Here is a 14,856-nt window from a genome sequence, read left to right on the forward strand (position 1 = left end):
AGGAATATAAATGAGCCTTCTTCCAGCACAAGCTATACTACATCCTTTTCCCCTGGAAGTTTTCTTTCTCATTCACCACCCATGCATATACCTTGTTTCGGGGGAGCATATTACAAAAGATCAGGACTGACAATCATTCCCAATTTCCTATTACCTCTACCTCAAAATTTTTAAGCCCTTCCAGAAGAATATAAGTAGAATTTGAAGGTCCATTGATCTGTTGAGGGGGGAACTCAAGAGTTAGAAATTTTTAGATTTAGATAATAGTTAATAAGTTTAATGGTTAACTCATGCAAAAAGCTCTTGTTTCAGAACTGAAGTCATGGCCCACCCTGACTCCAGGAGACCACAAGCAAGTCAACCTTTGTGCCCCAGAAGAATAGCAATCAGGTTGGTATCTGAGCCCTCCTATTCCAGGGAGAGACACCTCACTGCCCAGGACAGAGATAAAGAAAATCACCCCAGACACAGGACACAGGACTCAGGACTCAGATAGAAAATCACCAGTCAACAGATGAAAGACTGAAAGGGAAATTATCAGACCGCAGCTTTCATCTGACTAACCTCTTTCCTGACCCAAATCCCTTACTTACACTTTTTCCTCCTTATAAAAATCTTGGCTTAAAAGGAAATGTAAGACCGTCTGTTAGGGTACAAACTTGCCGTCTTCTCAGATGGCCAGCCATCTGAATAAAGCGCCCATAAAGATTCAATCCCTGTCTGTGCTTATTGATTCTGGTAGTGACGGGTAGCATGAATGCCGACTCTTCCAGTTTCACTTTCAATCTACACCCACCCACTCACAGGTAAACAAAATCATCTGCAAAATACTACTGAAGAGGTAAGAGCTGATGGTCACAGATGCACCTGGATTAGAATCTGAATGAATGTCAGTATGTAACTTATTGGCCATAAAAAGGTCGCTATTATTAATTACTTCTGGACATCAGACAAAACTTGGCAGTGCCCAGGGCAAGCCAGGGCATGCATGGGTAAGGCAAGGCATGGGTCCAGGGCAAGCATGGACATCTTCTCCGAAGGCCAGCACACATTGGAGAATTCTGCTCAGAATCAATAAAAACACAACTGAACATGGTTGCCAGGGGGTGGGGCAGGGGCAATTTTGAGAAAAATAAATAAATACTGGACCCTTCAGCAGTGAAAGGGTTACAAACAGTGGCTTAAAGTTTCTCAGGGGTCTGAGATCAAGGGGAGGGCCATGATATTTTCCATCCCCTAAATATTATACTTCAGGCTACCTGGCCTAGTGCGTTTCTGGAGTTGCCAAAACAAAATGACTTCCTCCCTTGATTTCCTATATAAGGAACCGCAATGCTTACATAAAACATCTTGGCTTTGTTTTAATTTTTAAATCTCTCGTTGAAATTCACCAAAAACAGTTTCCACAGATGTGAATCCCATTTTTATATCAGATCTGTTTTCAGAAAGAAAAAAAAAAGAAATTTCCCTTTTGCACTATGGTATTATATTATTTCAACACCCAATTTACATTTTCCCCAGGGACATCTCAGCTGGCTTTATTCTGTAACACAAGGAGCATTTTTTTCTCTGTTCATAGAGGGGGTTTGAACCTCATCAGATAACCTCCAAGGTCTTTATGATTTATCTTTATGACCCTAGAATTCTAGAATGAATTAAAATCCAGCTATTAAAATTTCCAGCTAATTGTATCCAGAAAGTTGAAAGACAAAACTGAAGATAAATATAAATCCCAATTTACTGCATGGTGCAAAATGAACTGAAGAGAGAAGCCAGAATCCTATATTTCTTTTCCTCTCCTGGATAATACCCGGATGCATATGAACACAAAAATAGGACTTGAATTTCCGAAGAATCTGAACTGCTTAATGCAGGACGTCCCATAGTCCATGCTTACTTAAAACATGTTATACTTGCACTCTTCTCAGTTGATTTCTGAGTTCGTGAAAGGACACTGCAAAGTAGTGATATTCTTTAGACACTGTAAACAAAAATATTAACTTAATACTCTGGAAACTGGCTCCAGCTTTTGACACCAGCTGCTGGGAAGGCCAACTCTGCCTCCATTATCTACCCTTCTACGCTTCTTAATCTGTCTTGGGTTTCTCATGCTGATACTGGAAACTGGGTATCATAATAATAGCATCTGCTTCACATGGGGTTGATGTAGGAATATTGGACTTATGGGTTCCATCATATACCCTTTCCTATGATTCTATACTACACTGTACTTTACTATACTGTCCTATACATCACTATACCATATCATACCATTTGACGACATTCTACACTATTCTATACTACACTATCATGAGCCTAAAAATGGCATTTCAGTCACTGACAGACATATATACATCTGTGGTCCCAGAAGATTATGATGGAGCCAAAAATTCCTGTTGCCTAGTGATGCTGTAACCATGTAGGTCACAGTGCAATGTATTATTGTTTGTGGCTGCCTCAGTCTGTGGATAGTAACATGATTGCTAAAAATGCCAGGGGCATTCGCCTGGGCAGATTTCCACAGACATCTCTTTCAAAACCTATGTTGTAACTGGACCAAACCTTTGGTTCTTATTACATTCCAAGACACCCTTCAGCAATAACCATTAGAAAACTTTGAAACAAAAAGTTTATTACTTACAGGCCCTGGGGTACACAGGCACAGCAGGGGGACACAGCAAGATTTACAGGTGGAGAAGAGTACAGAGGCCTGGGGATCTGCTGTTATTAGAGTCTAGCGTCAGGGAGGAGGGACTGTTTTGCAGTTCACTCATTATTGGTTAATTTAAAACATACGAGGGTGAATTTAAAGCACAAGAAAAACAAGTGGCCCTCGTGCTCAGTTATCAAAATCAACCGAGATCTCTCAAACAAAGGAGCCTCCGTGGGGGAGGTGGCCTAACTCTCCATCTATCAAGGAGGCGGGGCTGTGTTTATTCCAGGCTTCTCTGAAGCAGATGTCCCTTTGAAATGGATTCCTTGGCAATGGAAGCTCAAATCAGACACTTCCTTTACGAAAAGAGAAGCCCACACTCAGAGCTTACACTCCAATCACTCACATGTTTGTGGTGATACTGGTGTAAACAAACCTGCTGTGCCATCAGTCCTGTGAAAGTGCAGCACCTACCATTACAGCAGCAGGAAGTGCCATCTGGGTCTGTGTAAGTGCACCCTGTGATGCCCACAGAACAATGAAGTTGCCTCACAAGGTATCCTCGTGGTGCAAATTGGTTGTTACAGAATAGTCATGGGGATGTAAAGTACAGCACAGGGAATGATATTTTAATAACCATGTACGGTGTCAGTGGGTATGAGACTTACCCGGATGACCACGTCGTAACTTATATAATGTCTAATCACCGGGGTAGACACCTGAAACTAATATAATGTATTTCATCTGTAACTGAAAGATTAAAAAAAAGATTTTTTTAAAAAGAGGGTATCCTCATAGTTAAGTGACATGTGACTGTGTCTCTATCATACTATGTAATACTCTTCGACATTACACTCTATTTCATTATGCCATGCCGTACTAGCCTTGTACTAAAAGCATGATTTGAGAAACAGCAGAATCAGCATCACCTGGGAGCTTGTTAGTAACGGAATCCTATCCAGAACTTGATTCAAATGCATGTTGAAGTTTGAACATGCAGAAGGCCCTGTTAGGCTCTGCTCTACTACATATACCAAAAAGCAATATAAAACAGTATTTAGTACACAAACTCTAGAACTAGACTTACTCAAGTCCAAATCTCAGCTTTGCTGAGGGCCAAATAACCAAATAACCTGATTTTGCTGTGCCTTGGTTTCCTCATCAGTAAAACAGTATCTGTTCAATAGGTTCATGTGAAGATTTAATAGTTGAATATAGGGAAGCCCTCGGGAGAGCCGCTGGCACAAACATAAAGCACCATCTAAAGCTTGGCTCTTCTGATTATGATGTGGTTGTGCTGTAGAATCTCACTTCCTGTGGGAAGGAGGTAGAGTCATCCATGAAGACATTCTCTGGGTCCATCACCCACTGAAAGGCAAGGCTTGACAAAATATCAGAAGAATAGACCCAGACTGTTGGGAAGAGGAACCTTAGTCTCTGGGCCCTGCTGTTTTGGATAAAAGCTTGAGGAGATAAAATGTTGGGAATTGCTCTGCCTGGTTTCAGGAGTTGTAATCACCCCCCATGGATAAGGCTGAGTGAGCGACCTTCGGACTGTGAGCCTCTAAGGAGACAAAGCTTATCTCCCTGGCAGGAACACTGCTTCTACTTCATCCATCTCTGGCCCCCAATGCTTGGTCAGTTAGTCAATGACGGTTAGTCGATGACGGTTAGTCAATGATGAGTAAGACCCCTCAGAGGAGGGGCAACCTAAGCCAGACATGATTACTTGGGAGGCCCTCAAGGAAGGACTCGGGGCTGAAGCAAAGAGGGGGTAATGAACCCTCGCTCCCCAGCTATTCTGACATAGCCTGAGTCCCCACTTCCATTTCAGAGAAGCGCTACCTGACTCTAATCCACTTAAGCCTAAAAACCTATGATGGGGGAGGGGGTGCAGCCCCTTGCTGGCTAGAGCAGGAACCAGGGTGATAGGGCATAAGAAAGAATTCCTAAAGTCCTGTGAAGCCTGCTTTGCTAAGAGTGTTTTCATTCGTGTGATAAGGGTCCGAGCAGGAAATGAGTACATCTCCCAAAGTTTTTGCAACCCCCTTACCTGACAGACACTGACTCAGATTACGCACTCAGATTTCTTTGAAATGCTATCTATTGTTTGATCCTTGCTGCCTGACATTGATTGATGAGCTTTACCTGTATTCCTGTGTATTATGAACCTAATAAAAGCCATTGAAGAAGGGGTTCTTGGTCCTTCTCCTTTGAGAGATTGACCACCTCTCCTCCCCAGGCAGATCACGTCTTGGTAGTTTTATTTTCATTCGTGGCAGACAGTGGGGGGGTGGCTTGCGGGCAAAGTTTCCTCCACAATAAAATGGAAGGATGACCTTAGCCATGTGGAAGCAGATTAGCAACAAAGCAGAGAGACCCCTGTCCAGAGTCCCTAGAAAAGAGTGTGTTCTATTTCATATGAACCACCATCTAACTGATGTTATTATTCTCTGCTCCTATTTCTTTCAATACATCCCAATCTTCAGTGAGCTGTGTTTACACATTCCAGTCTGGTTTCATCTATCCAGAAGGGATAAAGGGAAGAGTTGTGAGGACTTTCCAGAGACAGAGTTCTGAGAAAGTTCAGGCCTCTGGATGCCAGAGTGGTGACAGCCAGGGAATGATTTAAAGGATCCCCAGGGGAAGGCGAAGAACCGCAGTAGGAGTGCAGTCCACTTGCCCTCCCCCCAGGGTGATCTTACTCCCCCTCCCCCAGCTAGAAGGATCAGTTTTATTAAGAGAACCAACAGGGTCCCTGACACTCATGATGGGCTTGTGGATCAAATGGCAAACCCTCTGGCACTCACCTTGTGGAATGCAGACCTTGTAAAGAATTTCCTTCTCCAGATTCTGCAGGGACTCAAAATTGTCTTGATAGTACACTTTGTCAGGGTCATTAGTAATCTGCAAAAGCTGAGACTTTGCAGCCTCTCCTACACCAATGGCAAAAATAATTATGTTTCTGTCCCTGAGGGCCTTGGCTGGCATGGCTACATTGTCCTGGGCCACCCCATCAGTGATCACAATCAAATACTGAGGAAGACTGGGCCTCCCTCCTCTTGAACTGTCAAAAAAAGGTAGAGTGAAGTTCAGGGCTTTCCCAGTGCGGGTGCCATCATTCATCTGCTGAACTTTTGAGATGGCTTTGTGAATTTCCTCCTTGAGGAAGAAGTGGTTGAGCTTGAATTCTTCCTGAGGGCTCGAGCTGAATTGCAAAAGGCCAATCCGAATTTCATCGGCACCGATATTAGATTGATTCACCATCCTCTTCATGAATTCCTTCATCTTTTCAAAGTTCTTTGGGGAGATGGATTCTGAACCATCTATCAGAAAGATAATGTCGGCTTTCCTCTTCTTACAGGCTGGAGGGGGTGGGAAGGAGCATAACAGAACGTTTGCTCAGAGCCTGAGATTAATCACGAGTCCTCAGAGACAGTCTGAGGTGGCATATATACAACATGAAAATATTTTTAAAGGGGTTGGGGGAGAGGAAGTCAATGGAATAAATTTTCTATGATCCACCATTAACCAGTCTCAAAATAGACACAGCTGTATAATACAGACATAAAATTTGACCAGTTTAGTTCATTCTAGGTCATGGTCACTCTGTGTCCAATACTCACTTGTGGACTAGGGAATCCACATTTCAAGAATGAAGCCTATTCACATAGATCAGACACATATGTTGTGGTAGGGGGAGGGGGCAAGAGAGAGAGAGAAAGAGATGGAAGAAAAATTCTTACTCTCTGAGAAGCAGATGTCTTTTACCACTTCCTGCTGGATGGCCTTCAGTGAATCAAACTCATGCACGAAAAACACCTTGTCTTCAGCTATCTCCTTAAGCTCAGTGGTGTCAGCGTCTCTGACCCCAATAGCATAAATGTTGACTCTGTTGCTCTTCAGTGCCTTTGCAGCCAGGGCCACCGGGTCCTGAGATTGTCCATCGGTGATGACTATGAGATACTGAGGTGTGTTGCTGCGAGCAGTGTCTGCAAAGACCTGAGCCATGTTTCTCAAGGCCTGACCTGTCCTGGTGCCACCTCCATCCTGCTGGATGCCATCAATGGCGACCTTCAGCTGGGTCACACTGGGATACTGGCTGAGGACGAATTCACTATGAATCTGGTCTGAGTACTGAACGACTCCAAACTGTACTCTGTCAGGCCCGATATGGAACATCTTTATCACCTCCTTCATGAACGCCTTCATTTGAAGAAAATCATCTTGTCCAATGCTGCCAGACCCATCAATAAGGAAGTAAATATCGGCCTCCTCAATGTTCACACAGCCTAGGCAACAAGAAGAAGGAGCAACTCATTAGAAGAGAGGTAAGACAGCATGAGCTGAGCCCCAGCTGCCTACTCAGCAGTTCAGCAGCTCAGCAACACAGCCTGGACTGGCTGCCTCCTCTTCCCTTCTTCCATCGCCATTCCCCTACCAGTGTGCCCTGGAGTCAGATAAACCACACCCAGACAAACCACTTGCAACTAGATCCTTGTCTCAGATTCTGTTTCTGGTGAACCCCACTCAAGAAATGAAGTACACATTATTTGACAGTCGTCAAAGGGGGAAGGTGAGAAAAGCTAAAAATAAAATATCAGAGCATATTTGAAGAAGTGAATTGTCTCAGTATCCAATATTCCTGCTTCCCATGAAAGTCACATTTTTTAAATACATGGGCACTTTCAAGAATTTAATTTAATTTATTTAAATGAATTTAAAACTCCGTTTCAGGCTCTGTCTCCACCACTCAGTAGCAGGCTTGCCCCTTTGAGCCTCAGTTTCCTAATCTGTCAAACAAGAATCTTAACATCTGCTCAGTGAGTTTATTGTAAGGATTCAATGAGATTATAGAAACTTAGAAGAGGTGAGTATTAAAAATTCATGGTGAAGGTCACTCAGTGTTTTGTTTGTCACCTAGCAGATTCCTAAGAAAGAATGAAACACAACTTTCTCCTCACACCTTTCAGGAAGGGCAGCCCAGCCTTGAGTTATTCGTGCCTGGATTTCCTTAACCCAGGGAGGAACCAAGAGCTTCTTAATGTTTCCTGGGCGAAAGGGAAGTTGTATGAGAAGGGAGTTGCCTTCATTTGGGAGGACCTTGATCCAGCCAATATGTGAGACGTATGCATCAAAAAAGCAAGTATTTCCTGTTTATCTGAATGAATTACAAATTTCACTGGGCATCCTCACCCTACAGGAGCAGGCATTGTAAGGGGTGTGGCTTAGAAGGGAGTAGGGAGTAGTCATCTGCCACTACAGTATTTGCTGAATGCTTAGAGACTGAAGGGAAAATTATGATTAAAAGAGACAGAAACTCAGACTTTGCTGGAACCCAGTACCCACTGGTGACAGGTAGATAGCTAGCCCAAGTCTGAGAAAAGGGCCACGGTAGCCCAGGGCCTTTGCACAGTCCAGAGGAGCCCAGAGACCTGAGTACTGCCTGCTCAGCAGGAGAAGATTTGGAGGCCGTGGATGGGGAGTGAGTGGAGAAAGGTATTTCTTACACTCTGGCTGCTGCTAAGCATCCACATCTGTTACATACACAAAGTGCCTAGCAGAGTGGCTGACAACATAGCAGGTAACCAATAAATGGTAGGTATTATAGACATTAGAATCAGCCAGGACAGATTATTTACCTCTAAGCTACCCCCAACCCCAAATCCTCCATACTTTGGACTGATCTTTTTCATTTCGAGTTTTGTTTTAGCTGCTCTGCCATCTGGGAAAGAAAACGGCTCTCACATTTTGATGCTGTTTGTGAATTAGGAGAGAAAAGGAGCCTTCTCTCCTTTCCTGCCAATCAGAGGCAAGGGGCACACAGGGAAATGAAATTCATGTTTAATGATTTTGTTCCTCATTCCCAGGACTCAGAAAGGGACCAAAGAAAAAAATGGGGATTTATTTATTTTAAATCCCTAGACCTCAGTACAAAGTAGTCAAAAAAAAAAATCACAAGAACCCGTGGTGATTGTTTAAAAAAAAATAAAAGCATAGTCATTTCTCCCTGAAGATATACTATATTTTTTGGACTATAAGACACACCTTTCCCCCCTAAAATTTGGGAGGAATAATGGTTGTTAATGCTACTGTTGAGTTTTGTTTACATTTACATTGGTAAAATATTATGTCATTTATGTTATTAAATATTTTACCACATTTTTTTTTGCTTCAAAAATTTTTTTCCTATTTTCCTCCTCTAAAACCTAGGTGTGCCTTATGGTCATAAAAACACAGTAATCACAAGCCTTGAAGTTTTGAGTTCATTATCAACATTTCAAGTTATTTTCCTTCTATAATTCTGATTTGAATCTAAGAAATACTAGCATGGGTGGACAAAAATAGACAAGCAGACTGACAGACACAAAGATAGTTATAACAGCCAGTAAGTGGCAAAGTTTGGATTTAAAATTCATGTAATTTGACCCCACGGTGCACATACTTTACTGTTATGTTTTGTTTTGTTTTGTTTTCCAGTTTTCTTTTTAACTACACATACAATAGGAGGCTTCTTAATCAATCTCCTGTGAGTGGCTCCCCAGATAAGTGGCTCCTCAATTAATCAACATTCTCCCTTCCCTCTGTAACACATGAGCAATACTCCCACAATACACTGAGTGCCTTCCCCCCGAGGCTTCTCAGTTGAACACTACAGAGTTCTTGCCTTGCTCAGTGGAAAAATAAGCCTACCAGGAGCAATGCACGTTTATCCTCAGTCTGTTCATGGCAGATTTGTTATTATAATTACACAACAAATCAAACATGGTGCAAAATCAACAGGATATGGGTATGAATAAAAGAGGTTTCTTACATCGACAAAAACCAGGTTAACTGCTTAGAAAGGCCAGTAAAGTCAAGTTGTTATTGGAGAAATTGCTGGTGTACTAGATAGCACTGTAAAAGACTGAATTTTTGAGATCATAAAAATCAATAAGCATTTCTGTCCTCAGATTGTTTCAAAAGTGGTTAAGTTATCTTCCCATTTCAAAAAAACTGGAAACTATAGAAAATACACTACTGGGTGATTGATAAAGAAAATATACAAAATTCCAATCAGGAAAGCTCATATTCAAAGAAGTGTTGGCCCTACATGAAAGATTAAAAAAACTGATGTTCATTTATTAAGTCAAAAAATTTTAATGTCAAGAATGTTTATATCTTTTAAAAAATGATTTTCTGCTTTATATGACTTAAGATTTGGTCAAGCTGTATTCAGATCCCAGGGCTTCTACTGTAAATATACATATATTTTCATCTAATTATTAAAATGGATGAGGGGTAAGATAGAAAGAGGGAGTAACATTCAGTATTTACTTCACATTCTTCTGCACTGTTTAGAATCAAGGCAAAATTATTTTAGATGTATAAGCTTTGTGTTTCAGTTTCTTAATAAATTCACTCCAAAATCTTTTCTTGGATGGGGCAGGGGAGAGGTAGGGTAAATGGATATATGGAGAAAGCAGAGTAAAGATTTAAAAAAAAAAAACAGATCTAATTTGGGAAAGGTCCTCCTACCTTTTTGTGGAGCATTGTCCATCTTAGTAACGGAAACTGTTTGGCCCACAGACTCAGGGCAGAGCTGGTTCTTAATCATGCTTCCCACAGTGGAGAGTTGCAAAAAGGATTCCAGAGGGATGGCATGCTTCCCAGGAGGATACGATGCTATCTTCTCCAGGTCCCCACTCTCTGAGGCAAGTTGCGTGCCCACTGCATAGATGGTAACCCCTGTCCTTCGGAGGAGAGAGGCTGGTCTGGACACATTGTCTTGAGAGAAGCCTTCCGTGAGGACCACAGCTATCTGCCGCACACCTGGCTTGGCCCGGCCACCCCTCTCCTGCACGAAAACCTCATTCCTTAGGAAATCCAAAGCAGCACCAGTCTTGGCCCTTCCTCTTTTTTCCTGGTAGGTTAATTTGCCCAAATGCTCCAAGATTTTAGCTGGAGTCTGAAATGCATCCAGTGAAAACTCGAGTTGTGGTTCCTCATGGTAAAAAACCAAGCCGATTCGCACAAGATCGGGATGAATGCTTAGAGAGCTAATGGTGGTCTTTAAGAAACTGACAACTTGTTGGAAATTCAGTTGCCTGCCCCTGCTAAATTCCTCGATGAGGAATACTAAGTCAGCAGGGATCGCAGTTGGACATGCTATAAACAAAAAAAAAAGGAAGGGCTTTATTTTAGCATGAGCACAGAACAATAAAGACAACACACATTTTGTATAGGAAGGTTATGCTACAGTTTAGTAGACCATAATAAGTATATATTTATTTATTTTTATATACTGTAATATTTAGTATCACAAACTGTAATAATGTTATGCGAATGTATATTAATACATTTCAGAACTTAGTAGAAGTCTTTATGACCATCATTTAGCATGATGGTCGAAGATCATAACAGGGCTCATACCTATCCCCAAAATTTTTTACATGAAGAGTATTAATATCACTTGCAAAACATGTAAATACATGGATATCCACAAGGAAGTGCTTTAAGGTCCTTTTTTCAATTCATCAAAGTCTATTAGAAACATCCGAGCCTCGCTTAACTAGTTTTTTTCTTTATTTTTCTAGTTTCAAGAAACCCTGTGTCAAATTCTCTTTTTATAGGCCTAAAACCTGGATTTAATAACTTTCCTTCTGCTCTGATAAAAGACACAAATAGTAAATTGTGCGTATTAACTTGTGTACCTTTTTCTGTGAGTTCCATGTTATTTCAACAGAGGCAAGATGAAATACTGCAAATTCCCATGAAAAGTCTTTGTCCAGATGTTGGGCTTACTGCCTGTTTTATTTTGCTAAGAATCCTCCGTTTAACTTGCCTTAAATGGGCTATTGGAGTTATAACTGCACTAAATTCCCTCCTAAGAGGAATCTAAACACCACTCTCACAATTTAAAGCAGTCCTTAGTGTGGGGGAAAAAGAAAACAACCAAACTCTATCCACATACCAAAAAGGATCCAAATCTGCTTTGATGTAGGAAAAAAGTGAACTCCCCCAGCAGGGAACCACATGAACAGGGGGCTGAAATCAGTGCTCAGCAGTATGTGGACAACACAATACTGGGAAACAAAGTTTGGAAAAGAGACTATAGGGGCATCAGAATAATCTTTTGACTTATCTTTCATGGGTTTTTTTTTTTTTTGGTATCCTAAAATTTCCCCCTTGGTCCTTTTTAATAAAGAACCAAAAATTGATCCTAGATTTAAAAAAAAAAAAGGATGTTGCTCTCATTTTGCCACATCTAAAACACCTTCTCTAGAAACCCCAAGCATCTGTGGCTTCCCCCTTCCTTCACCTGCTGGTACCAAGTGCTATTTATTACTCTTCTTTCAAGTTGTCACCTGGATTAATCCCCTTTCCTCACCAGAGCCACCATTGGCTAGACCTAAGCTAAGCATCCTCCCTAAACAGACCAATGACAGCTCAGCTTTAAACTGCTTCTGAGTCAGGGATGTCATATGGAGTCTAGCCTGCACACTGAAGGTTTCCTTAAAGCCCATTTTGATTATGTCACTTTTCCTGCTTAAAAGCCTACTGTTACATCCCAGTGTCTGTGGGACCCCATAATCAGGGTTCATCCTACCTAATCGCATCTCATCCCTCACTACTTCTAAACCCTCCCCCAATCCCGGTTGGCTCCTTTTCCCCCACCTTATTCCATATGCATCCAGCCCATTCCCACTTCCACACCCTTACTTATGTCTTCCCCTTACCAATAGAACCCTCATCCCCCAAATCACACCCATTATTAAGGGCCCAAAACAATTCCTCCAGGGTTCTTTGCTAGGTCCTCCTTTTGTTCTATTTCTACTTAATATAGTGACCACAAGGTGCTTCTTAGTTCCTTATTATCACTACTTGGATTTCCTCTTCTGTCTCACATATGTTTGTCTTTTCTGCCTATAAACTTACAAGGATCCTCAAGGTGTAGATATTGAGAGGTCTGGGCAGGACTATGTTAGCTCATAGAAAGTAGGGATTGATAGTTTCTAGTTTTGAGGATCAACTAGAAGCCACACCAAGCTTTGAGTCACGGGGCTGCTCCATCAGGAAGGTCACTTAAGAACTGAAGGATGAAGTTTTGACTGTGGGCATTCCAGGCTGATGGTATAGTGTATTCAGGGCAGAGACAAAGGTGGGAAAGCATGACACATATACAGCAAATGGTGGGTAGTTCAGCTTGTCCAGTGGTTAAAATGTATAAAAGAACTTAGCAGGAGATAATATTCAGTGGTTCTCAACCGACAGTGGTACCCACCCCAGCGCACATTTGGAAATATATAGTGGTGTTTTGAATTGTCATAACCTTCAGGGATGCTACTAGCAGGGATGAGGGCTGTCAAACCTCTAGCAGTGCAAAGGACAATCCTACACTATGAATTGTTTCACCCAACATGCTAAAGCATCTCCCTTGAGAGTTTTGAACGATAGCCTATGAAAGGCCTTTATTTAATCTCTGGGGAGAAGCCTGAATGCTCCTTCTCAAAAAGGCCTATGGTAACATGCATTACTGTTCAGAAATATTTACTCCCTACACCTCACTTCCATGGTAGAAATATACTTTCTTGCCCCATTGATGATGACATGGCCACATGAATTATTTTGGCTAACGGAATGTTAGCAGATGATGAAGCAGAGGTCTAAAGACTGCTTATGCAGCTGGGATTTCTCTCCTGAACTTCTACAATTTCCATGGGAAGAATATGCCTAGACTAGCCTAATGATCTCAGGAGGAAGATGAGAGAAAGCTACGGAACATAGCCAGTGGAAATCAGGCAACCCTCAGCCAAATCCCAAATCTGTGAATGAGCCCAGGCAAAATTAGCAAAGCTATTCAGTTGAAGCCAAAGATGATCAGCTAACCACCCCCCCCACACACACACCCAGCAGACCTGTGAAAATAAATAATTATTTTCAGTCACTGGCTTTTTGGATGACATTTTACTCAGCGTCCTTGTGACTATAGTTAATTAACACAGTGTGTACACCTGAAACAACTCCATGCCCCTGTCTCTTCCCCGTCCACCAGTATTAGTGTCCTAGTGCTGAGGAATCCAGGATGCCCCCATTCTCTGCTCTTTCCCCAGGCTTCCCTGTTATGCTGACTTCTCAGTGGCTCACATGCCTAGAGACCAAGCCTTACCCTCTGTAATCTCTTCCTCAAGGGCTATTCTGGACTCAGGCTGCTCCATCCCATGGATCACCTCGTGCACATTTTGTGTCACCAGTCTGACTCCATCTGGTCCTTGCATCTCATATACAAGGGATGGGGTCCCCATCCCCTCCAGTTCTCTTCTGTCAAAGTCCTGTATGCCCACAGACATGACCTGCACGCCTTTCTTCTTCAACATCTGTGTGGTTTCCAGGACCTCATCCTCAGGTTGGCCGGAAGTAATGACCACTACATACTGGGGGATGCCCTGGAGAAACCGGCTTCCCGCTGCCTCCTGGAAGAAGGTCTGGTAGAGGTATCGCAGAGCTTTGCCCGTCTTCCTGGAGCCACCCCGGAGCACGAAGCGTTCACGGACATGAGCAATCATCTCCTCCTGGCTCTGGTAGGTATTGAGCAAAAATTCAGTGTGGCCTTGGCCACCATACTGAGCCAGCCCAACCTGGTACTTGTTCCTGCCAATGTCTAGTGTGCCAATCACTCTGGAGATGAAATTCTTCATCAACTGGAAACTGGCCTGTGATGTGTTCTGTGAGGTGTCGGCAAGAAAGACCACATCTCCATAGGCCTGGGTGAATTCTGGATCTGAAGAGAGAAATGGGGAGGAAAAACAAAGAGGAGAAAGTAAATCAAATCAAGATCTCATGGAAACTGAATACAACGGTAGTTTAGTGTTGGGGACATAAGACTGTCACAGGCTCTCCTCCTCTTATGCCCCACTGCCTGTATTGTCTGCTTCACTAGACTAAAGTATCTTTTGATTATTCTCCTACCAATGAAGGAGATCAGGGAAGTTAACATATACTGAGCAGTTACTTTGTGCTAGAGTTTCATATACTTTATCTGACTTAATTCTCATAAACTATCCTGGTAGGCAAGTATTATTATCTTCATTGTGCAGATGAAAAAACTGAAGTGAAGTTTAACTTCTTATCCATGCTCGCAGAACTAGAAAGTAGCAAAGGCAGGATTTAAAAATTAAACATGTCTTCTGGACTTCAAAAACCCATGCTATTCCATCTTACCA

General features: G+C 42.3%; 1 protein-coding gene across 1 annotated transcript in view; it reads right to left on the reverse strand.

The window, feature by feature from the left end:
- LOC119048301 (collagen alpha-4(VI) chain-like) overlaps window positions 1-14,856 on the reverse strand; it is a 112,029-nt gene that overhangs the window by 68,163 nt on the left and 29,010 nt on the right. Inside the window, exons 6-9 of the mRNA XM_053669551.1 lie at window positions 13,803-14,414; window positions 10,172-10,801; window positions 6,400-6,945; window positions 5,464-6,018 (exon numbers count right to left, since the gene is read on the reverse strand). Of these exons, the coding sequence (XP_053525526.1) occupies window positions 5,464-6,018; window positions 6,400-6,945; window positions 10,172-10,801; window positions 13,803-14,414 (2,343 nt within the window). The remainder of the gene's footprint in view (window positions 1-5,463; window positions 6,019-6,399; window positions 6,946-10,171; window positions 10,802-13,802; window positions 14,415-14,856) is intronic.

The sequence above is a fragment of the Artibeus jamaicensis genome, unplaced genomic scaffold, assembly GCF_021234435.1.
Source record: "Artibeus jamaicensis isolate MK-2021 breed Jamaican fruit bat unplaced genomic scaffold, CSHL_Jam_final contig_519, whole genome shotgun sequence".
NCBI classification, from domain to species: Eukaryota; Metazoa; Chordata; class Mammalia; order Chiroptera; family Phyllostomidae; genus Artibeus; species Artibeus jamaicensis.